Genomic DNA, 24,892 nt, shown 5'->3' on the forward strand with positions numbered 1-24,892 from the left:
ACAGTACACGGCTGGTATGTTCCTATCAGCTATGCATTAGGCTATGTATACAACCTTTTCATATTTTCCTGATATTATGGCTTTATCTTCCTTGCAAAGACCAGATGCTGCTAGCGCCACCCCTTTCATGTGACTGTAGCTACAATAATAATTTCCAGTTTAGCTTATCAAGATAACAACCATCGGATTGCTTCATATTATCACAGGGAATAATCTTGACTGAAGTCTAGCATTGACGTGAATGGCATGAAGTGGTGGTAGGTAGATATACATCAGGAGCCTGATAGTAGATGAAACTCAGGTTCCCAGGTGATGTGAAGATAGCAGTGGAATGTCACATCAGACAAAAACCTCCACACAAGCGAGAATGATCACTATCAAGGAGAGAGGAAAAAACAGAGAAAACACAACGAATGACGGTGATACTGTATTGATATTTCATTTATAACTGACTTAACAGTTACTCAAGCCGTGAGTTTCCAATCTTAAGCTGTTGTAAAGTAAAAAGAAGACCTTCTTAGTGCGATAGTGACACAGTTTTTCAAGGCAATATGTTTCAAGACCAATGGAAACACAGACCACACCCTTTTCTCACTGACGTCGTTACTGAAAACTATTGGTTATTATTAAAACACTGTCGCTCCGTTGACAAGCCGTGCAGAGCACGTGGTTGAGGCACTAAACGATTAGCCGTGCTGTCTGCTCATTATAGGGTGACAAAGCTTTGAACCAACATGAGGGGAATTGCAAGAAGCCCACAGTAGTTGTATTTTAGACGTCACATAAGTCTCCACAGAGTTAGATCAGCTGTACACTTTGGCACTGATGGTAAAAAGGCTGGATATTCATATTCACAGCCTTATCATGTGCACCACAGTGAGGACTTCACTTTAACATGATTTTGTTACATTAAAATGTTTTCCTAAAGGTGGAAAAGGGACCAGGACCCCCTCGTTCCACTGTTATTTCTGATCACAGTTGCACTGATATTAGAATACACTTTTTAGCCTTTTTGCAAGGATGCAAGTTTCCAGTTTTGTCTCTTGTGTGTCTGTGTTTTTATGGCAACGCTGAATGTGTGCATCTGAGGCAGCATTGCATAATTAATGCGACAAAGCAGTCATTGTTGATAAAAGAAGTAGATGAACGACGCTGGGATATTAGAATTTTCTCCTGATTTTGTCAGATTCTCATATGGGGCACTACAAACTTACAAACATAAACACACTTCTGAAGACTCGCTCTGCGTTTATTTCTTTATTTCACTTTTGCTATAAATTGCTTTAAATTTTTACCTGTGTTAGTGTAAAGCCACAGAATAACAGTAGGTACAGGAGTCATAAAGGAAGTGAACTATTTGAGTAATGTTGAGTAATACCGATGGCTTTGGCACTGACTACTGTGTATAATTCAGATGTGATCTTTTCTATGGTGTAATGAGAGGATGTGGGATGTGGCTCATGATCTGTGACAGAGAAACAACACTGCGTGATAATGGTTGTTTTTACAGTCCTTACTTTACATACTTACAGTTTAAATTTAAACTTAACACTGTAATATTATTAGCTGACTCTAAATTATTTCGATGCATACAGGATATAGTACGGGAAGTAAACAAGTCTCCATTACATCGGGACGTCATGTGGAGCAGCATTTTCTGCTATTTGAGTTCAGCTGGAGACACAAACTCCAGCAAGGGCCTCTGCTATAAAACTGCTGAATCAAACATGCAAACCAACTTGCTGTGGTAGCATCCTTTAGCAAGAGATAAGCTGAAAGTAGATTAGTCTTTCTATTCTACATTTTCCAGTCTTTTGTTGTTCAGTTTTGGTGAGTCTGTGTGAATTACAGCCTTAGTTCTTATCTGAGAGGAGTGGCACCAAGTGTGGTCTTCTGCTGGAGCCCATCTGCTTCAAGGTTTGACATGTTTTGCATTTAGAGGTGCTCTTCTTCTTACCTTTGTTTGCAATGAGTGGTCATTTGAGTTACTGTTGCCTTCCTATCCAAGGCCGTCTAGCCAGTCTCATAAGACCTCTGTCATCAATGAAGCATTTTTACCCAGAGAACTGCTGCTCACTGGATATTTTCTCTTTTTTCGGGCTATTTTCTGTAAACCTTACAGATGGCTGTGTAGGAAATTCGTTAGCTCAGCATTTTCTGAAATACTCAGACTCACGCCCTATCTGGTAGCAACAACCGTGAAATGTTGTTGGTACCAATGACTTAAATCACTTTTCTTCCCTATTCTGATGCTCAATTTGAACTTCAGGGTGTGTTGAACATGCCTACACACCTAAATACATTGATTAACTGATTAGATATTTGTGTTCCCGAGCGGTTAAAGAGATGTAAGTAGCAATGTGGTCAGTGACTGTATTACAGCCTTTCAAGTTAATACGGTGAAAACGTTAGCAAACAAGAGTGTGATTTATATTATATTTAGTTATTAATTTAAATTACGTTTTTAATTGACTTTAAAATATTATTTCTATTTAAGGAACGCTTGAAATCATTAAAGTGTAGGTCTGACATTAATTTTGTTTCTCCACTGTCTCCCGAGAGCTAAGGGTTTAGCTGCTAAATGTTTCCATATGTTCTCTAGCAGCTGTAAATTACTGGTTTGTACAGCCACATGTGGCAAAATCAGCACAGTTGCCATACAAACAAACAACCTCTATTTGTCACATACACAATTATACAGAGTACAACATGTAGTGAAATTATTGTGTCCCAGCGGTGGACAGGCTGCAGACATAGCCGCGCCATTCCAGGGCTTGGTTTTTAGCATGAGGGGTCTAGCCAGGACCCTTACTGGATACCGGGCGGGAATCAAACTTGTGACTGTCGCTCCGAAGGTGTGTAGTCTTACCACTGCACTATCGAGCTGCCTACAGGCGGCACACTTGCTACTTTTTAAAACAAGGTTGGAAAGTAAATGGACCTGTAGCCCACTGGATTTTAAGGAAAAGTCATTATTTTCTGCATCTGTATCAAATATTAACATATTTACATGGAGTGAAAAATACCCAGGGGCCTCAAATATATGTCAGTGAGGCACACTGTAAAGTTGACTATCAGTGTTTTTATTCCAAAAGCTTTTATAAGATTATTGAATGTTTGAATGTTGAAATAAAAGCAAACAAAATCCATGCAGAGGGCCTTGTCAGTTCCTTCTCCACCCTCCTAAGAACAAGGTTATCAAGATATGGAAAGAGCCGAAGGAAACATGGACTTAATGCCATATTTTCCCCACCAAGGTAGAATTACAGCATCCCAGTGTGCAGCCGTGGAGAAGGAGCCTAACAAATGCAGGAAGAGGGATATCTACGTGACCCCTCACCCAAGACGACTAACTAACTGAGACATGAGGACAGATGGGCGCTGTGTGTATGCATGCATGTGTGTGTGTGGACAAATTTAGCACATATGTTTTCAGTTTGTATGATGGCTGAAGACAGACACGGGGCGTATGTAAGTATGCCTCCTATATAACCCTAAAAACAAACAGTGAATGAAAGAACAGCTTTGTTCGTCAGATCCAGCAGAAGTGCGACGTGCAGCCACCAGGCAAGGGCAACAAACAGGCAGTTTAGGACTGCTCCTTTCTGCCTGATGGACCCCTGAGTGGAACTATTTTAAATCAAATAAATAACAAGTAAGAGGCACTTATACAGATGATTTAACAATTTAAGTAAGTTCATGAATTGTTGTTGTGTATTTTCTGTCTGAGACACGTTACCGTGGCTATGTTTTATGGCTTCCTGCTCATTGTTAAAGTGTCCCCGATGCATTCGAAGAAACACGATCAAGTTATAAATCATTGCCAGCGTAGCATATGTGAGAACACCTCGGTGGTGGCTGCCAGTAGATGGCTGACCGCGTGTCCATTTCTATCCGCAGATAACATTGTGTTGGGTGGCTGGCTCACTGAGAGGATCTGAGCATGAAGTCATCCTGGGTCTGGCCTGGGTTTCCCTGATAGAGAGACAGAGGGTGTTACTCTCTTATGAAATCACATCCACTTCTTGAGACTGCTCTTCCTGCCCTGAGTGATATGCACACCCACAGGTTCATTCTTACTCTGCATTTCTCAGAACCTTAGTCACCCTTTGGGCACTTTCTCAAAAATTCACAGCTTTCAACCTCCTTTTGTTTTGTTTCCTCACAGGTTTGAAAACACCTTGCTGATTCCCAGCCAGAGGCAAGTGTGCTTAGCTGCACAAGGTGATATTTTTTTTATATCAAACACTAAAACTGGCTTTTAAATCTTAAACATGTTGTAATCAATATAAGTAATTAATAAATGATCTCTCTGTGAAAGGCGTTGCTCATATCAACACTCTGAATTTTTCCAAGTATTATATCATCTTTTAACACCTTTCAGGGTACTGTTTTGGTTTCACTGATGACAGCCATTTTTTCTTTTTGTTCTGCTGACTCTCAGCACATGTGGCTGTTGAAACCAATAACCCCTCAGCAGTCAGGCAAAGTTACCAGAAAACATATGGAAATATTTAAAACGTATGAACGGGAAAGAAAGGTGATTTAGGTGACCTTGAACGTTGCATGGTTTTTTGGTGCCAGACAGCTTGGTCTGAGTATTTCAGAAACTGCTGATTTACTGCTGATTTTCCTGCCCAGACATCTCTAGGGTTTACAGAGACTGGTTCGAAAAAAGAGAGGACGTTGCAACGTTGGAATGGTTGGGTCAGGATTAGACATAAGCGACATGAAAGCGTGAATCAGACCTTATCAGTCAGAATCAGAATACTTTATATTAATCCCAGAGGAAATTCTGTGGTCACAGTTGCTAAGCAAAGTACCTTACCTACTTTGAATTACTGATTTTCCTGGCACTTACTACCAACTTAGTTTAAATACCACAGCCTACCTGAGTTTTGTTGCTGACCATGACCATTTCTTTATGATCACAGCAGACTCATCTTCTACGTAATGAAGAATTAAGGTGGTTCAGATACATAAACATAAAGATACATAAAGATTTATTTACACATTGTGTTTCTTTGTATTACTAAATGCACAAGAACTATTGTTAACCACTTTAAGGCCACCTTGCCAGTGCTGGATACTTTATTTATTTTGAGGACCTGGATCTTTCGTCTATAACTCTATGAGAGACTTTATGACCTCTCTGTAACGGATGTCAGTACTTTTGCTACTTGGTAATCTTTGATTTTCATCAAAACAATATAAGAGAATATAAGATAATATTTTAAGGGTCGGCCCCACTAAATGTAATAACATAATTGTTACACTCAGCTGGACACTTAAATCTCTCTCGTGCACTTGTTCTCAAGCTGTTTTTTTAAAAGCCAATAAAGTTTTCACTGACAAAAAGGTCAGAAGATGTCAGCTTGTTTATTTTATGAAAATCATATTCACTCAATTCTCTACACACCTGACCCGCAGTGGCTCTGTGTCCCAGAAAAATAGAATTAATGTATATGAATAATATATTTATACATGTCCCAAGGAATGTATCATTCTGGAAAGGTTGTATTCAGGTTGTGAGAAAGTCAGTGCAACAAGTGATATGTGCACAAAAGTCAAGGAGTTTTCTCCTGAGCAGTCGTCCTAAAATACATCTTTCTCATCCAGGTTCTTACATCTAGTCGGGCACAGGACTTACATCCTTCCTCCATTCACACCTCCTGTCTGCCCTCCCCTCTCCTTACCCCATCTCCATTGTATGCGCACCGATTCTCCGCTTCCATAGTGCCTGGTGTTGCTAGAGAGGAAGCTGCCCCTTCTTTCTTCAATGGTGAGAACAATTCATGCCTTGTGTCTCACCCAGTCTCTCTCTGTCACTCTCTCTTCTAGGGGCGGACTCAGTCAAGCTCTCAGGATGGCTCATTTCCTTATGCAGGGCTCAAAGCCTGAAAACCTGTAAAAAAACAAAAGAACCCAAACTAGTTGCAGTTCTCAGGTTGTCTGTGACTTATACATCTAATATCCTCTGACTCAAATTCAGGGAAAGTGTCTACAGTTTAAGAATGACTTATTCAAGGTGGAATCATCTGATCTCACAGTTAATTCATCTGTGACACTGAATGAACTCTTGTTCATTCTGGGTCTTTGGAGGTAAATGATGCAGCTGAAATCCCTGCCAGTTTGTATAAAACATTTAATTCACATGTATTGAGGCATTTAGGATACAGCTGTGGTTGGTCCTGTTCAATCATGTAAAGCTTGACCAGGAAGTAATCCACCCAGACCACCTCCTACACCCCCAGCAGCCACCACACTACTTCATTTATAGCAGTCAGAAGTCATTCTGGGTTCCTCTGTTTATCTATTTAGCCATGTCTTCCACATTTTTAAAGCTATATAAATGACAAATTCATTTCAACTGTGTTTTGAATCTTTCGGTCCTCATATCATCATAAAGACAATGACAGATGCTGTGCTGAATGACCGAATGAGTAGAAAGCAGTCACAAAATCCCTTCCCTACAAAAAGACTGTAGCAGACTGCTGAAAATGTCAGCTGAAGTTGGTGAGAGTTTATCAAACCTTGCCAAAAAACACTCAGAAATTAAAACACTATTATCGGATTGCAAACAAGTTGGGATCTGATATCAGTGGCCCCTTGAACAACCAGACACAGGAGGATGGTGTTTGCTGGTCTTAACAGGACACGGAAGGGGAAGCCTTAAACACAAATGCAGGTAGTTACTCCAAACAGTCCAATCTTCTCACCGTTTAAACACACTGCTCTCTTTTCCAACAAAATGTCACACAATAACCGGTAAAAAATATTTACCAGTGAACAAACTTTAATTTGTCAGCACTACTACTGGCTTTGTCGTGACGCATTTTACTTTCTCAGCAAGCAGAGTTTAATGCATGTGAGTTTTTTTGTCTGCCATTTCCTGTAGTAAAGTGCGTTCTGCGGGCCCGGTTATGCACTTCCAGGCTCTAAATGACCCTGTCCCATGAGACTAATGTCTGTGTGACCAACTGAACACATGAAGGTCAGAGGGTTGGTCCAAATTCAACAAATATGACTTCCCAAAACACAATGGTAGAACTCATTTCCAGCTGGGCGCAAGAACTCAGCCCTGAAACACACAATGCTGTGGCTCGCGACCAAATGCGACACATGCGGGGCCTGTGTGTGTATGTGTCGATTCATGTGAGAAGGTGTGTGTATTCAGTATGTGGGTATTTTAGCTAATTTGGACAGCTTGGCATGGTTTTTTTGGCTTCAGTTTAGTTTCACCGTGTCATGCTCCGAGACTGCAGCTTTTGTCTGTCTTCTCACCAGTTTCCGTTGGGTAATACAGCAAGTGTTCACTCAGTAAATTTTGAATACCTTCACGAATGGTTTCACCCTTTCTCCCCATTTCAGGAAAGAGACACCAGCTCGGCACCAGTTTTCAAAGCAAATGTAAAATTTGACTGAAAGAATGTTTTTGGTTTTTTTCTCCTGAAAGCGACGAACGTCTGGGTGAAAGTGGAAGCATAACAAAGACAGCTGCTAGCGAAGCGATGGTATCTGAATGTCAGAAAGCTTTATTCAACACCAGTCAAAAATCAAATTGATGATTCATGAAGAAAAAGGATTTAAAAAAAAGAAAGAAAGACACAAAGAAAAACTTTGTCACTGAGGCAGTAGGTCACGGAACACAAAGAGAATGATGAAACTCAGATATTCACACAAACATGCATGGCCTTATGTTTGCAGACTAAACAAACAAGTTTAGAAACAAGTGTATCTCTGTCTTTTAAACATAAGCCTTATGTCATTGAGGTCATAGTGTTCTGCTTTGTCATGAGACACACTGCTGCCCTCGGGTCACGTTGGAATCTGTGAAGGGCATCGCTGATACCATCTCTTTAAACCCGCAGTGAATGTCTCCTCTGTGTGTACGGAACTACGAGCGACAGAGATGATTCATGTGAAGTTCATGTGATTAAAAGACTGTGAAAAAAGACACAATAACATTATGAGTTTGGAAACAAGAGGTTTTTTCTTTAAAGTGCTGTGTGATCAACCTGGGCTTGTAGAATTATGAACTGATGACGTGCAGCCGTGCAACAAAAACTCAGATGAACACACCACTACTGCTTCCATCAGTAAGTGTGAGCGCCTCTATAGAAGAAGATGGTTTGGCAATTTGCTGACCTGCAAAGGCCAAGGAAGAAACAATTGTTGCTATTTAGGAAGAGTTATGAGGTGATTTCCAAACAATCTGAAGCCCCTGATTCTACAGAGAAAAAAAATACTTACAAGTGGAAAAAATTTAGACCGCTACCAGTCTTCCCAGTAAATTTACCCGAAGGTCAGACTGTGCAATGCTCAGAGAAACCGGAAAAAATATGAGCTACACCTTAGACTCTACATGTCTAAGTTTCGCATGTTAAATGTTAAAGTTCAGCACAATCAAAAAACGACTGAACAATTATGGCTTGTTTGGAAGAAAGCCGCGAGAAAGCCCCTTCCAATGGCAGCATGGCTTAGGTTTGCAAAGCTGCATCTGAACAAACCACAAGACTTCGACCCTAAAGTCCGTTGGATGGATGAGATCAAAGTGGAGATAATGCACAGTGGCACATTGGGTGGAAACCAAACACAGCATATGAGCACAAACACCTCATACCAACTGTCAAGCACGGTGGAGGAGGGGGTGATGATTTGGGTTTATTTTGCAGCCACAGGAGCAACACCTCACAGCCACTGAGTTAGCCATGAACTCCGCTGTATACCAACGTATTCTAGAGTCAAACGTGAGGCCATGTGTCTGACAGTTAAAGCTTGGCTGAAAGTGTCGTGCAACAGGACAATGATCCCAAGCACAGCTGCAAATATAACTGAATGCCTGAAAAAGAAAAGAATCAAGATGTTGCTGTAGCTATATATATCATAATCATAAACATGTCATGTCAAATCACAATCATATGGCTTGGTACAATAAGAATATACACTTCCTGTCTTATCATTTTATGTCAAAACCAAAGATTTAGATATTTTATACATATATACACATACAATAAATACATATAAAGGAGTGTGCTGATAAACCTTGAAAGCAAGTCCAAAAAGAAACGATAACAGTTGCTGTGCACAGCAGTAACACAGCTGGTGGTGCTGAATCCTCCTCAGGCTGTGCCCTCTGCTGAGAGGATGAAAGTGAGTACATATCATAAAAGACGTGGAATATATCTCTGCCTTCTGTAATCTCGCTCTTTTCTCCTTATAATAACTCTCTAGGCTCAGTGATGTTACGACCGAACATCCTTTGCATTTGTGGACGTGCAGCCTCAGAGTTACTGGATGCAAGTCCTCTGTTGAGTAATGATGCCCCCTATTGTGAGATTATACAAATCAATTTCAAAACTGTGTAATGCATGAGGACTGCTGTGCATAATATGCAGGCATTTTAGCTGACTGTTGAACTTCGATGTCTTTAGAAAAAAGTATTAGAGGAGAACTGTGGGTCTGCAGGAAGTTATACAAAAGATTAGGCCCATGGGATGGTTTAATATGCTTGTCGAGGTCACCAATTCCCATTAAAAAATGTTATTATAAATTAACTGATGTTTCCTGCCTTTTAATTTAGGTTGCTGACAATATTGACATCAACACTGACAAGTTTTCTTGTCTCATTTTCCATATTCTGTTTTTCTCTGATTCATTTGATCCACTTACTTCATTTCTTCACCTTGTAAAAAGCTTCTTTTATCAAGTATTTTAATATTAAAGTGTGCGCACTTGTTTGAGGCTAAAAAAAAGAGTATTTCTATGTGCACTGCAGCCCCTGTTGATGACTACTTCCACAGAGCAAGGACATGACCCCACGACGGGGTCAAACCAGAAGCACAAAAGTAAGAAGAACATTCTGCTTTCTTTGCTGATGAAGGTGTAAATGTACTGTATGGAGTCCTTATATGTTTGTTATATGTTGTACATACATTAAAAAAAGGGTTTTGTTGCTTCTAAAGTACTCCTCTAAAAATGTTTTCCCTCGGGGAGTGGTGTGAGATGTTCATTGTGTGAAGGGTAACCGGGAGGCCAAATCAAACCAACCCCCTGCCAACATGTGTTGGAATCACATAATGCATATTGTTAGATGTAACAGATGTCTTAAATTGCATCACATTTATAAGTTCATTACAAACCTAAGATTTTGGTTACTTTCTATCTTTCAAAGGTACTGCGAGCAGGAAACACATGGCACCATCACGCTGTAGGCAGATCGCCATACGATATGTTTGTTAGCGTGTTAGCGTTCTGATTAACGTCCAGTTGGTGCCCTGCTTCGAGGTCTAATCTGGCCTCACGCCTCAATGCACGTGCTCAATAGGGTCCGCACCCTGCATCATGACATCATGTCTTTGTGCGAAATCCCGGAGCCATTCACGGGCCCACCGTAGGGCTTAGCATGCAAGCGTCCACTATACCAACACACAGCTCTTTAAAGGGACTCCCCTGGTCCCCCAGCTCAGTGGATACACCCTGAAGCCTCTACAGGGCTCTGCGCATGGCTTCTATTCTCCAACGCACAACGGGCGGAGCCCATGTGCCACCCAGGGCCAGAGGAAACAAGGATTTGGCCTTTTTGTTGGGAACATTTCTATAAGAGAAGATATCATTGCTTCTGGACACATGGAGACAAGCTGTATATCTACAGTCAGGCAACATTTACACTTATGTTCCTGGATGCCATGTCAGGCAGAGTGAAAGTGTAGCAAATGATTCTGGGATGTTTAACCCGGCAAGATAGTGCCTCATGCATGCTTTACTAAAGATTACATCATTCATTTGTGAAAAGCTGTGGGATCAGCGGAGCTCAGTTTGGAGGCCAAATCTGCCAGCAACCAACAGATCAGAGAGCAGACATCAAGAGGTGGATTTTCTAGTTCATCAGCCCCGTGATGTCACCTAGGCTTGTGAACACCATTGGCTGAGAGAGAGTGAGGGCAGGCTGTAACATGGGCAGAGCGGTGATACGCCCATAAAAGGAGTGATGACTTTTATCGATTAATGAGTGCTAACTCTGAGTGCCGAAACATCTTTTACACGTGGCTTTCGAGCACGAGGTCACCTCCAGCGTCCATCTGAAAAATCTGTAAAATAAACTGAGAAAACAACTAATCAGTGATCGTGCATTTCTTCCCTTTATTAGAAATTGATCATGCTTACTATTTTCTGTTAATCAAATAGGCTCTGGTAACATGCTGCGTCACTCATCACCAGAGATACTGTAATCTGATTACTTTTTTCAAGTAACGAGTAATGTAAGGGATTACTATTGCAAAAACGGTAATTAGATTACCGTTACTTTCACGTAGGAACGCTGCGTTACTGCGTTACTAAAACCGTGATTTTTTGCGAGAATGTCTCATGACAGTGACGTAAGCGAGTGCGACGTTCGTGACAACAGCTGTGTGCAGATCAACAATGGATAATATATTGAGTGCGGGAGAGAGCATGAGCGTGCAGCGTTTAAAGCGTGGAAGTACTGACCTTATTTTGAGTTTGATTCCATAAAAAGTGACAAAAACATTAGTGTCCACTGTTCACTGCGTGGGAAGAAAACTTCTTTTTACAGCGAAAAAACCCATAAACTTCCAAGCAAGCACCGAGTGCGCTACGACTGTAATGTGAAACTCATAGAGAAACTCGCGGATTCTTCCACTGACCGCCGCGGCACACCTGCACCAGGGTAAACCTAACCCACTCCTGCTTTACAGGTGAAAATAGAGCAACAGGACCGCTGAGTCTTTGATTTTATTTATTTTCTGCTGTGTTTTACTTGCATCTATTTGAAAGAGTGAGTGTAAACACAAAAAAATATTTTATTTTATATGCTGGAATGTGCAGAAAATAGGTTTAAATGTTAAACAAATTTCTTCCAGTCAGAGAATGTTGCATATAATTAAATTTTTGCTTGATGCATAAAGTTAAAAGATTTAAAGTTTAAAGTTTTAAAAAGAGACGTTTCCATTTGATTACATTTTGTATGATGGATTATGCAGAAAAAGTAGAATTGGGCTGAAAGATCTATCGCTTTATCACCTATTCAGGCTGTAAATCGTGTTTTTAAAAAGTAACTAAGTAACTAAGTAATTAATTACTTTTGAAAGTAAGTAATCAGTAAAGTAATGGGATTACTTTTTGGGGGGAAGTAATCAGTAATTAGTTATTGATTACTTTTTTCAAGTAACTTGACCAACACTGCTCATCACACAAAGCAGCAAACTCGTGTATGAATAAATGGCAAAAGTCACTCAGCCATGCAAACATGACAAAAGAGGCTTCACAGTATGACTTCAGGAACAAGCAGAACAGCCATATAGCTCTTTTAAGAAAAAGAGCATTGTTCAAACATCTTTCACTGAACCCTGTGACTACAGGGCATTTGTGGAACTTGGAAGTGTGATTGTGCAGAGGGAAGTGAGTTGTGTAACTGTCAGACTGTGACTGCCCTGTAATTGTTCTGTTCTTTCCTTTAAGTTGGGGCATCGATGTTTTACCAAGAGAGCGAGTTTTCAACAGTTTAGATTACGAACAAACAAAAGCTTTCTTCAAATAAACTCTTGCAAAGTTCAAGTGGGGTTTATAATAAAAGTATTAAATGTTGGCACAAAGAAATCTCACTGTTGATACTGAACAGGGCAAGTCTGTCGGGCTGGTAAGGTTCTGCATTTCAGTACAAAAACATCCTAATGCAAAACATCCTAATTGCTTATACACACACATGCTCATACAGAAACATGGGGCATATTAAAGCCATATATTCACAGAACACCATTTTACAGACCAGTAGCAACAAACAAATGTTAAATCATTACTGGTAATGTTTTTAGGACTTTACACATAGATACTACCAAAGGCAGTAAGGTTGAAGTCGCAGTTTAACTGAGTGTAAACTTCAGTATAATCCTAAAGATTTTTACTTTAAGTAATCTGATTACATGTAAATGTAATGCAAAATGTTAAATCTAATAGTATCTGGTCAAGCAAAATTTACTTGACTGGTATACATTCTTTTATTACAGAGCATATTTTTAAAATGATTAATTAGTTATTTCATTAATTAAACCTTTGATTTGATATATTTCAGATGTCAAAATGATTACTTCACTTTTAAAAGGGCAAAGAATCATTCTTTTGAGTGTAAGCATGTACAATTTCTTTATAAAGCATTTTTCAAGAAAAAAAATCAGAAACTGTTGCACAATATCATAAGATGAAAAGCCACATACAAAAACAAATAAAAAAAATAAATCTTCAAAGTGTTCAATCATTGCAACTTGTTACATTGTAAGATCAGAAAGATTTGGTCAGTAGACCACAAAGACCTGCTACACCTGCTGGCTTTCCAGCTAGAAAAACTAATATTATTAGTTTTATTTTATTCCCATAGTCAAAGAAAGGCTTACTGACTGTCATAATCCTAATTCAAAATACACTTGTCGAATAATCTCTTTATTATAGGGTACACCTGATGGTTAATGCAAATATCTAATCCACCAGTCATATGGCATGAGCTCAAAGCATTTAGGCATGTAGACGGGATCGAGATGACCTGCTAAAGTTCAAACTGTGCATCAGTGAAAGAAAGGCAATTTAGGGAACTTTGAATGTAGCATGATTGCCGATGCCACATGGGCTAATCTAAATATTTCAGAAACTGCTGATCTGCTGGGATTTCACGAACAATTGTCTCTGGGATTTACATAGAATGATCGTCAAAAGAAAAAATAATTAGTGAGAAGCAGTTCTCTGGGTGAAAATGCCTTGTTGATGTCAGAGGTCAGGGGAGAATAGCCAGACTGCTTCAAGGTGATAGGAAGGCAATAGTAACTCAAATAATGGCTCATTACAGCCGAGGCATGCAGAAGAGCTTCTCTGAATGCACAACCTGTTGGACCTTGACCAAGATGGGCTATATCAGCGGAAGACCACACTGGGTTCCAACCAAATTTGGTGTAAATGGAATCGATCCATCCTGTCTTGTATTATTGCTTCAAGCTGCTGGTGGGGTAATGATGTGGAAGATTTTTTTCTCCACAAACTTTGGGAATCCTTAGTATCAGTTGAGCATTGTTTAAACATCACAGCCTACCTTGCTATTGCTAATATCCCTTTATAACCACAGTGTATCCAACTCCTGATGAATGCTGCCATGAGAAGATGGCACAAAGCTCAAATCATCCCATACTTGAAGATGGCACTTTACTTAAATGGGCTCCAGAGTAATCAGATCTTGAGCCACCATTGGGATGAGGTGGAATGGTAGATTACCATCATGGATGTGCAGCCAAAAAATCTCCATCAACTGTGGCATGCTATCATACGGACTAAAACCTTTGAGCATCTTGTTAAAGATACAAATATTTCATAATGTTCTGAGTGCAAAAGCGAGTCCAACCTGGTAGTAGCCAGGCGCAGCTAGTACTGTAGCCTGCAGGGAGTCCAGTGAATTAAGTTTATTTGGACGTTAAGCCACACTCCAAAATCTATGAATTAACTGCAAAAGATACCAAAATACCAAAAAAGACCAGCACAAACACTGTCAAGCTGAATCCGACTGCCTCATTTCAGTGATAAATGCAGCTTCACCTAACAATTTGTAAGAAAAACAGAACCCTTCAAAGATTACCTTTGGTGCAGTCTGGCCGGTACTTTTTCCATGACATATACACTTTCTAAAGTACCCCTCTCTCTCTTTGTACCCACACTCACTCACTCATCCTTCACTTTGTGACTCTATCTGGCAAGCTGTGTTGTTCATTTCAGAAATGGTTTTTACTCCCCTTTCTTTTCTGTTTTTCTTGAGGTTACTCAAAATAACGTAACTATCAGTTGCTGGTTTCTGGGTTTGCTCGTCTGCTTTCTCAGTCACAGGTCCTCCATTTTTTACCTTTCTGACAATACCCCCCATCTGTGGAGGATGAAAGATGGAACTTTTTACTGGTCTGGTGACTACAGTGGGCTTCTGTGTATGAAGTAATAGTGCTCGGCCCTTCCCTGCTGTACTTTTCTTTTCCATCTTAGCAGTTGCTGCTAATGAACCAGTTCAAACTGGTGAAGTTCGTCATGTTAATCACTGACATGTTCAACAAATCAGGATAAACTGGACAAATCGGAAACCTGCATCGTCTAACATCTCAATGTGTATTTTCACGCTTTGCGGAGTGGAAATCTGACTTATTTGGTTTGGTAGAAAATTATTTATTTATAGTTTAAACTAGGCATCGCATACCAGTTTGCCTATCTTTATGTTTTATGTAATAGCCTTATAAAACTTGTGGTGATTTGTTAATAGTGTAATTGTCAAAACAATGGAAAACAACCTCACTGGGCACCGCTGCAGCTTTTCCTCTGTGCAAACATCTGTGGAATGACTCTGAGATCAAAGTTTGCAGCTGAATGTTTTTCTTCTCTGAGCTGGCAGAGTTTGACTAGTTCCCTAATAGAGACATTACAGCGTGTACAATCATTCAGCGCTTCACATTTTTCACATTCTCCCTAAATGACACAGGTATGAGATACGTACACACACACAGAGGTTACTTCTGGCATAAAAAACACATTTTGTGCACCCGCCTAAAAGTCCTGTGTTACAGGACACTACACACTGTCACTTCAACAAGTGCCACTTACATGCTCATTACACAAGTTTTGCACAACCTGTAAATACCAATCTGTCTTAGATTCTCTAAATATTAATACTTTTTTCTTTTTTTCCTCTCCATTGTTATTATTATTATTATTATTATTATTGTTATTATTATTATTATTATTATTATTATTATTATTATTATTACTGCTGTTTTCTTCTTATTTTCTTCTTAAGGTGACTGCACACTTTCTATATGCTCATGTAAAGCTGAGGATCACGGGGAAAGAATTTCATTATGGGTAAATGTGGCTACACTGTTTATCTGCAAATGACAATAAAGCTTGAAACCTGAAACTTAAAAGTTAAAAATTTAAATGTGTTTACATAAAAAAACATTTTAAATTTCCTTTGTGGTATTTTTAAACCAGAAATAATATAGATAATATTGTGCAAACAATCAAGATGTATAATCCTGATTTATGTACAGAATATGAATTATAGACACCCATATTAAACAAAAGTCTTGCCTTAAGTCATTAAGGAGTTTGTCTTTTTTTTGCAGTTATATCTTCATTTTGAAATGTTGGAGATGAAAGCCAAGAAAAGAAGTGCAGAAGCAGATTTTTATTTGTTCAGATTTTTTCACTAATCCATAGTGAATGTTGTTTGGATATAAATGTACTGTTCCTTGTAAAGCATGTGCAGAATAGTCACAGCTACATGCCCGACAGTTGTAAAAGCCATTCATTCAGACAAATAAAAAGTCGACATCAGCAAACCACTGTTTCCTCAAATTGGGGGAAATACATTAAGTATGAATACCCTTTACATATAGTTGAAATGATCTAATGCTCACTTTAGATGATAGTATAAACAGCAGTGTCCAGTGTTACCACACAAGGACATAAGCTCTCCTTCAAAGTTTGTCACTGACCTGCCTCTCTGCTCTAATGTTGGCCTGCACAGCCAGAGGCACATGCTGCTGCTCTTGTATCCTCTGCTGTATCTATGCTTCTATACACAGTATGCACGTTCGAGGAAGTTGCATGTATGTAGCATGACTGCTCCGCTGTGGACCCGGTGCCCCGGCAGTACAGTGGCCATGTTGGTGTGGGAGCCTGAGGCCTGCTCCCATACATCCCCGCTCTGGTTTTGTTGATCCTATTGTCTCCTGCGTCACCACACGTCGCCCAGCAAATAAAGGCCGTCTGGCTCCAAGCTTAAATATTGCAGCAAACTAAAAACCAACCATCAGAGCCGATTCATTCACATCTGCTCAGTGGGGCGACAAGGACAGGGCTTTAGGTGGGAAAGAGGGCAGAAAAAAGTTCACTTTTCCCTGCTGGGTGCCAAGAGAACGGGACAGGACTCAACTTCGCCGGAGCCGCAGCTGTGGCAAGTTGCCCATTTGATTAGATTTATTATACATTTCAGGAAAAAGGGACTTTATGTTATTTACTGATCTCTTTTTTTATTGGTTTATTTAGAGATACAGCTTGTTATAGTCTGATAGCTAAGCAAAAGTAAAAGCTTGTAGTAGTCACATTTGTTAACTTTGGTTAATCTGGTTTACGATGAGAATATGCAGCCATTAGTACAGTTAAATTAATGCCTAGCTTAAAGTTTATTTTTTTTTATATTTAAGGAAAATTGCTGTTTGTTGTTTACTTTCATCTTTCTGTATGTGCGTGAGTGTGTGCGTACATGTAAAGATTTGAACTTTTTCGGGTTTTGAAAACAGAAAAGCACAAACAAATTCTGGTGTACGTTTGATTTTCAAACATTTGCAAGTTTTTTCCTCTCATGCATAGCTTACTTTTGGCACCCTCTTTTCCCCTCCCCCTGTTGATCCCTGCCTACCCCACCCTCCCTGTCCATCTGCACCCTTCGTGTCCCTCCCTACCCCACCCTTCATTCTGCAGTGCTACGGACCGATCATGGGTGACTGGAGCTTTCTGGGTAATATTTTAGAGGAAGTCAACGAGCACTCTACGGTGATCGGCCGGGTGTGGCTCACAGTGCTCTTCATCTTTCGCATCCTCATCCTGGGCACAGCGGCAGAGTTTGTGTGGGGCGACGAGCAGTCTGATTATGTGTGCAACACACAGCAGCCCGGATGTGAGAATGTGTGCTACGACGAGGCCTTCCCCATCTCCCACATTCGCCTGTGGGTGCTGCAAATCATCTTTGTGTCCACGCCGTCTCTGGTGTACGTGGGCCACGCTGTCCACCATGTCCACATGGAGGAGAAACGCAAAGAGCGGGAGGAGGCAGAACTTAGCCGGCAACAGGAGCTGAGTGAGGAGCGTCTCCCTCTGGCACCTGACCAGGGAAGCGTCCGCACCACTAAGGAGACCAGCACGAAAGGCAGCAAGAAGTTCAGGCTGGAGGGCACCCTGTTGAGGACCTACATCTGCCACATCATCTTCAAGACACTGTTTGAAGTGGGCTTTGTGGTGGGCCAGTACTTTCTGTATGGCTTCCGCATCTTGCCGTTGTATAAATGCAGCCGCTGGCCCTGCCCCAACACGGTGGACTGCTTTGTGTCTCGCCCCACAGAGAAAACTGTCTTTATCATCTTCATGTTGGCTGTGGCCTGTGTCTCACTGTTCCTAAACTTTGTGGAGATCAGTCACTTGGGCTTGAAGAAGATTCGCTTTGTCTTTCGAAAGCCAGCCCCAGCTCCGGGGCCATCCCAAGGCGAGGGGTCGGCCCCCCTGCCGCCACAAGGGAAGAGCCTGCCCCCCTTGGCTGTTCCCTCTCTGCAGAGAGCAAAAGGTTACAGGCTGCTGGAGGAGGAGAAAGCTCCCCCCATGACTCACCTCTACCCACTGGCTGAGGTGGGCATGGAGGCTGGCAGAGGGGCCCCACCCTTCCAGGGGTTGGAGGAGAAAGTGGAGGAAGTGCTACCCATGGAGGACATCTCTAAGGTGTATGACGAGACTCTGCCCTCCTACGCCCAGACCACTGAGACAGGAGGGGTGACATTACACGAGGAAGAGCCTGAGGAGGTGCAGCCGCCAGAGGTGGAAGCAGAGAGGGTGGATCTGGCTGCAGAAGAGGACATTGAGGTAGAGGAGGCGGTGAACGGGGAGGGGGCAACTCCAGCAGAGGCAGGAACGGAAGCTGCAGAAACGATAGAAGACAACAGGCCGCTGAGCCGACTGAGCAAAGCCAGCAGCAGGGCCAGGTCAGACGATCTCACCGTATGAACCTGTGAGACACCTGCACACACTAAAACGTTCAATGTGAAAGAGAGCACACACACCTATCTCAAGACAATGCACACTCTTGAACAGACAGGTCAGAAACCAAATGTATGAAAAACAAAATCAACAGGGACTAAAACCTTTTAGGATTACCAAGCTACAAAAAAACCCAACAAAAAAAAAACAAAAAAATGTTTGTGATAACTTTAAAAAAAAGAGTAGATGTTAAAAAAGAGGAGGAGTTTTTTTTTTTTTTATTAAGCGTGTTCTTATATTTAAAAATATATTGAAAGGACACATGTGAGGGAGGATGTTTTTACTTGACGATCCTTGTTCAATTTTTAGAAACATCTTTTCTATTGAAAGACTTATAATAGTATATACTAGAGGGATAGACCTTTTTACACAGGGTTTGAATAGATAGGAGAAAAGGGGGGTTATAATATACTTGTGTGTCTGCATTTCAGTTCTATCGCCGTAGTTAGGCACCGACTTTCATTCCCATTCAGGCACCACATACTGCAAATGCAGCACGTTGCTGCAAGCCTTGCCAGCGAGAACGCTCTCGCGTGGAAAATACACCCGACTAAACGTCGGCACATTAACATGTAGCCTGCAAAGGTCTTTGTGAAGAAGCAGAACAAGTCCATTTTCAGGTTTTAGAAGAGCATTCCTCTTTTGCACATTCAGAGGTTTCAGCTCTATGCAAGGCCTTTAACCCTTACAACACCTCATCCATTGCATCCATGTACACAAGATTCTTTCGAGTAAACAGAGATGTGCATCAGCATTGGAGCGTTTCTCTCTTTTTCATGTTTATATACCAGGTAGCGCAGCCAGAGCTGAGTAAGTCCGGAGAAAAGAAAAAAAAAACAGAAAAAAAAGAGACCACATGTTGAATGTCTTTTTCAGTCTGCATTTCTTCTTTTTGAGATTTGCTTATGTTGAGTTGCCTTCAAGAGCGCTGCGTACTGTGATATCAACAGTCCGTGGAAGAGAGCAGAGCTTATTTTGCCCTATCAGAGAGTGAACTATAGCGGCGACCTCAAACCAAATCCTCTCTTTTCGTGCTATACAAACAAGCGTCCGGCCGATAAAGATCATGCACCATCAGCACAAAGTATTGTTGGAGGCGGGACAATAAAAGAAACCGTGCTCATCAATGAAAACAAGCATCCTTAACCTGGCTGTGGAAAAAAAAAATTTTTTGCTTGATTTTATGCGAGCGCAGCAGAGAACATACCCCTTAAGAAAACACAATAGTTGTGATATGCTTATAAATACAGAGAGAAACAACTGTGGCTCCCCCACAGTTGCGGGGGAGTCCCGCTGTACATAATGCCCTATCACGTGCCTAATATTGTACATAGTGTGCAGCTGTTTTTAGTTATTTCACTGTCCACTGCAAACACACATTCTCATTGTGACAACACTAATAATTTAATCTCACAAGTCCACTATAGATAGAAAATGCCCAGCAGCAGGATCATCTGAGTAAAGGAGACCCATTTCCTCACTATTACAAAGTGTGTTTAAGCCTTAAAATACACCTTGGATTTATTACAAATCTTCACACTTTTTCTGGCTTTCTTTTTTACTCAAACCAATGCAACTGTAAGACTTCCAGTGCCTTTTCTGTAAGTGTTAATTATTGTAAGTGGTTATATTGCTCTGGGAACTACATAAACTTGATGTTTTACTTCCTTTTTTTTGTTTTTTATGATTGGTTTCATTTCTTTGTGACCCCTCTGTACACACAAACACCTACGCATAACATCACGTCTCTGTAATATACCTACAACGATAATATAATGACTTTTATTTTAAACATGTTCAGATATCGGTGCATAAAGCTTCACGTTTGTGGACATTAATCCATTCATGCAAAATGGGCTGATGCTCAATCTGTGCCTCTGTGCCACACATGTACATCTCAAAGTGTTGGATTTGGGGGGACGATCCAAAGGCTCTAGGGAAACCTGTAGAGAAAGCATCTTTGACCTCTTTATGACCCCCCTCCATCCCTGATCTGTAATCACCTCAACTCCCATAATCCAGTGTGGCAGAACCTGAGCCTTTAATCAATAGCCAAATTAATAAACACACATATAACAATGTTTTGATCAAAGCATGCTGCTGGCCGATTTGTACATCAATGTGCTGGTAATGTATAGTTCTGTGTATTTTAAGACTGTTGCATTGCCTGTATGTTTGTAAGAATACATGATTAATCTTTGGAAAGGACAAAAAAATCCTTTTTACTAACTTGTAGTCTTCTCTGCTGATAGATGTGTGGCAGTATCTTCTTTTGAAAAGTGAACCGACGCAATAAAAAGTCACACGTGGTCACGACGTGTCGTGTCAGTGTTTCTCTGGAGAGCATACACCCAGTGACGCACACTGAGTGAAACAAGCTACAACATCAAAACAGAAATAAGAGGACGACAGAAACACAGAAGAATTCCAATCTACCCCCTACACACTATACATTTAGTAACTGTGTAGGGTGTAGTGGGTAGAGTAGTGGGCGGGGTGGGCTTAAGTTTCAACTTGTAATATTTGGGGTAATACAGACTTGTGCTTTTTCCTTTATACTGACTAAATGTCAGACATGATATTATTATGATTTGCCTTTTTTATAATAGATCAAAGACATTTGCCAATGCAGAAGCAGAAATATCAAAGTGTGGAAGTGCATATATTAAATAATAAAAAACAACAACAATCTATTTATCTTTTTCTTCTTCTTTCGGCTGCTCCCTTTAGGGGTCACCAGGTCAGATCATTTGTCTCTCTCTCACCCTCTCCCTGGCATCCTATCATCTGATCCTCTCCATGTCCTCCATCTTTACATGGTTGAATCTTCTTTGTGGCCTCCCTATTTTCCTCCTGCCTAACAGCTCCACAGTCCATATATTTAAAGATCCTACCCCTCTGATTTCTCTCTCACTGTGTCCAAACACACCTTCTCTCTCTCCTCCTCTTCCTCAGTCTTTAACCAACAGCGGCACAGCTAACCATGCTGGTCAACAGCACCGGTGTCTGTTGTTGTTATCCCAGGATTTGGCAAAGATGCCCTTCCTTGGGGGACTGCATTGGGTTTCGGCCTCCCATGGAGGCGTTAAAACAAAATTATTATAATGCAGAACTTTCTATTTCAGAATGACACTTATTAAACCATTAGGCTGTATCTTACCACTTCAATTTTGCAGATATTCTGATTAACTAAAATATTTAAAAATGATTAGATGTAGTGGAGTATGTCTACTATTAAAATGTAAGTATATAAGAGTATGTTAATGTTGTACAATACTTGAGTAAATATAATTAATTGCACCCCTGACTACTTGCCATCCTCCCAGGTATTTGAGGAACTAGGAACAACATGACCCTATCTGCCACAGATAGAAAAGAGAAGCAATCACTATCAGATCTTAGAGTAACTGTTTCCCATTCTACTTAATATTCTTCTGTCTGGACTGGCAGAATACACTCACTGTTCACAGGTTTAATCATGTCCAAGTTAAAGTTGACTTGACCAGTCCAGTGATGAGAGGCTGTGAGGCACCACTAAGGGGCAGTATTGCCAAAGTTAATTTTAGTCCACATGCCTGTTCTATGGCATAATTTTGCATGTAGTAATCTGAAGATCATGGCTTTCTGTCTAAATTTTATACTATTATTGGTCATAAACAAAATCTCTAACATCAAACAAACATTTAAATGAGGATTAACAGAAAATTCCATTTCAGAGAAAGTTTTTTTCCCTCTACATCTTGCGACATCTTGGGCTTCCTCTTGAGTTATGATATAGATCTTGTGGTATCATCATATCCTGTACACCTATTTCACAAAGTTCAAAGATGTATTAAGATAAAAATGAGGGCTTGGTAAGGCTGAGGAAAGCCAAGTGAGACAGCCATAGCATATTAGACTTTACTACTTTAATAGCAACCATGTAATTCCACTGTGTTTTTCTTCGGTCAAGTGAAGTAAAAATGCCATAGCAACACAAGTTTGTTGGTACAAACTTGCAACACAAGTTTGTTGCTATGGCATTTTATAGTACTATGCATGGTGGATCACCACAAATGGTCAGTTAGGTTTATATGAACAGGTAGAGCAGCTTTTAGCTAAAAAAAGAAATTAGGCCACATAACAATTTACAATTCAGTTTTATTTATATAGCATTAAATTACAGCAACAATTTAAATGCATTAGGAACAACAGAGTTTTAAAACTGCGAGCGAAGTGCTCTAATGAGGGAATACGGTAATATAAGGTCATTAAGATAAGATAGGCCCTGATTATTACAGACAAGTGACTTTTATTGGCATTTCATCCATGTACAGTGGTACAGTACAGAGTGAAATGAGACAACGTTCCTTCCTGGTGCTACATATGACATATAACAGATGAACACAGGACTACGTAAAATGCAATGTGCAAAAAAGTGCAAACAAACAAGACAAAACAGTGGAAGACTAGATGGAACAGGATGATACAGACACAAGAAAGTGCAATGGAAGTGTGCAAAATACTATTGTATTGTGCAAAACGACTGAGTGTTGTGCAAAAAGTAGCTTGGTGTCTGAAGATGTGCATGTGTGTATGTGATAGATACTGCAGATAAGTGCTTGATAGTGACGTGTATAAGTGTGTGTGTGTGTGTGTGTCATACTGAGTGTTCAGGAGCCTGACGTCTTGGGGGAAGAAACTGTTCCGCAGTCTGGCAGCGAGGGCTCGGATGCTCTGGTAACTCTTGCCAGAAGGCAGCAGAGTGAAGAGTGTGTGTGAGGGGTGTGTGGGGCCATCCACAATGCTGGTGGCTCTGTGGATGGAGCGGGTGCTATAAGTGTCTGTGATGGAGGCAAGATAGGCTCGGATGATCCTCTCAGCTGCTCTCACTATCTGTTGTAGGGTATTGAGATCCGTTATGGTGCAGGTACCATACCAGACAGTGATGCCGCTGCTCAGGACACTCAACACCTTGTATGTGATGAAAAGGATTTTAAATTTGATTCTGATTTTAACCAGAGGCTAACTTCTGGCCAAAGTCAAAGTCAGAGTCAGCTTTACTGCCAAAAACCATATGTACAGATCATACACAGGAATTTGAAATCGCAATGCTCCCGCAGCCCTCAGTGTACGCTAAACAAGTTAAAGATGAAAAGATAAACAGAATACAATCTTGCATAAACAACAGGGTCCAACACAGAGTGCTTGCGGGCAAGAGTTTGTGTGCAAGTGGGGGTGGGGCAGTCAGCGAAGGGCGATGGTGGAGGTTCAGAGGGAAAAGGTGAATGCAGGTCTGGAGTTTGTGTGCATGAGAGTCGAGAGGGACAGAGCAGGGAGAGAATTCAGAATCCTGACAGCCTGATGGATGAAGCTGTCTCTCAGTCTGCTGGTTCTAACCCAGAGGCTCTTCAGTCTCCTTCCTGATGGCAGCAAGCTGAAAAAGCTGTTGGACAGATGAGTGGAGTCACCTGTAATGCAGAGGGCTTTTCGTGTGAGGCGGGTGCAGTAGATGTCGTGGAGGGTGGGAAGAGAAGTACCCATGATCCTCTTCGCTGCTCTCATCACTGACTTTTTCTGGCAGGACCCAGTGCAGGAGCCATACTACACAGTGATGCAGCACTGAGTGTACTCTCAACCGTGCCTCTGTAGAAGGTGCTCATAATGGGGGTTGAGGCTCTTGCATCCCTCAGTTTGTGGAGAAAATAGAGTACAAGCTAATAATAGCTAATATTAACATTTCTCTGAAGGAAATTTCCAAGAGTGGAATGCTTTGTATTAGTGAAAGTAAACGAACATTTGTAAAACTAATGTGTATACATATACATTGCTTTTAATTTAATTTAATTTAATTAATTAATTTATTTATTTTCCCCCTCGTTGTATATTGTTTTCTCTTCTTCTTACTTTTGCACCTTTGTGGTCCAGCTACCCAATTTCGCTGTGCAAGAAACTGCACAATGACAATAAAAAGCTCTAAGTCTCTCTAAGTCTGAATGTGTAATGCTCGAAAACATGAGACAGGCTGTGAACTGTGACTCACTGAGGTTGAACGATCCACAACCCCTGAGTC

The 24,892-nt window shown here is 40.8% G+C and overlaps 1 protein-coding gene across 2 annotated transcripts; it reads left to right on the forward strand.

The window, feature by feature from the left end:
- The first annotated feature begins 17,532 nt into the window (after positions 1-17,532).
- Positions 17,533-18,807, forward strand: gja8b (gap junction protein alpha 8 paralog b). Of its 2 annotated transcripts, none has more exons than XM_031740199.1 (2): positions 17,533-18,606; positions 18,691-18,807. In XM_031740199.1, the coding sequence occupies exons 1-2, from the start codon at positions 17,533-17,535 to the stop codon at positions 18,805-18,807; spliced, it is 1,191 nt and encodes a 396-aa protein (XP_031596059.1). The 2 variants fall into 2 exon arrangements, with proteins under 2 accessions (XP_031596059.1, XP_031596060.1); XM_031740200.1 differs by having other exon boundaries at positions 17,533-18,576; positions 18,673-18,807.
- The last annotated feature ends 6,085 nt before the right edge of the window (positions 18,808-24,892 follow it).

Source organism: Oreochromis aureus, linkage group 16, assembly GCF_013358895.1.
Source record: "Oreochromis aureus strain Israel breed Guangdong linkage group 16, ZZ_aureus, whole genome shotgun sequence".
Lineage (NCBI taxonomy): Eukaryota > Metazoa > Chordata > Actinopteri > Cichliformes > Cichlidae > Oreochromis > Oreochromis aureus.

What these genes read in the sequence shown, in the direction of transcription:
- gja8b (XM_031740199.1), top strand. Translation starts at nt 17,533, where the DNA reads ATGGGTGACTGGAGCTTTCTGGGTAATATTTTAGAGGAAGTCAACGAG. An exon ending in ACGAGGAAGAGCCTGAGGAG is followed by an intron (nt 18,607 to 18,690) that starts GTGCAGCCGCCA and finishes GTGAACGGGGAG; the next exon opens with GGGGCAACTCCAGCAGAGGC.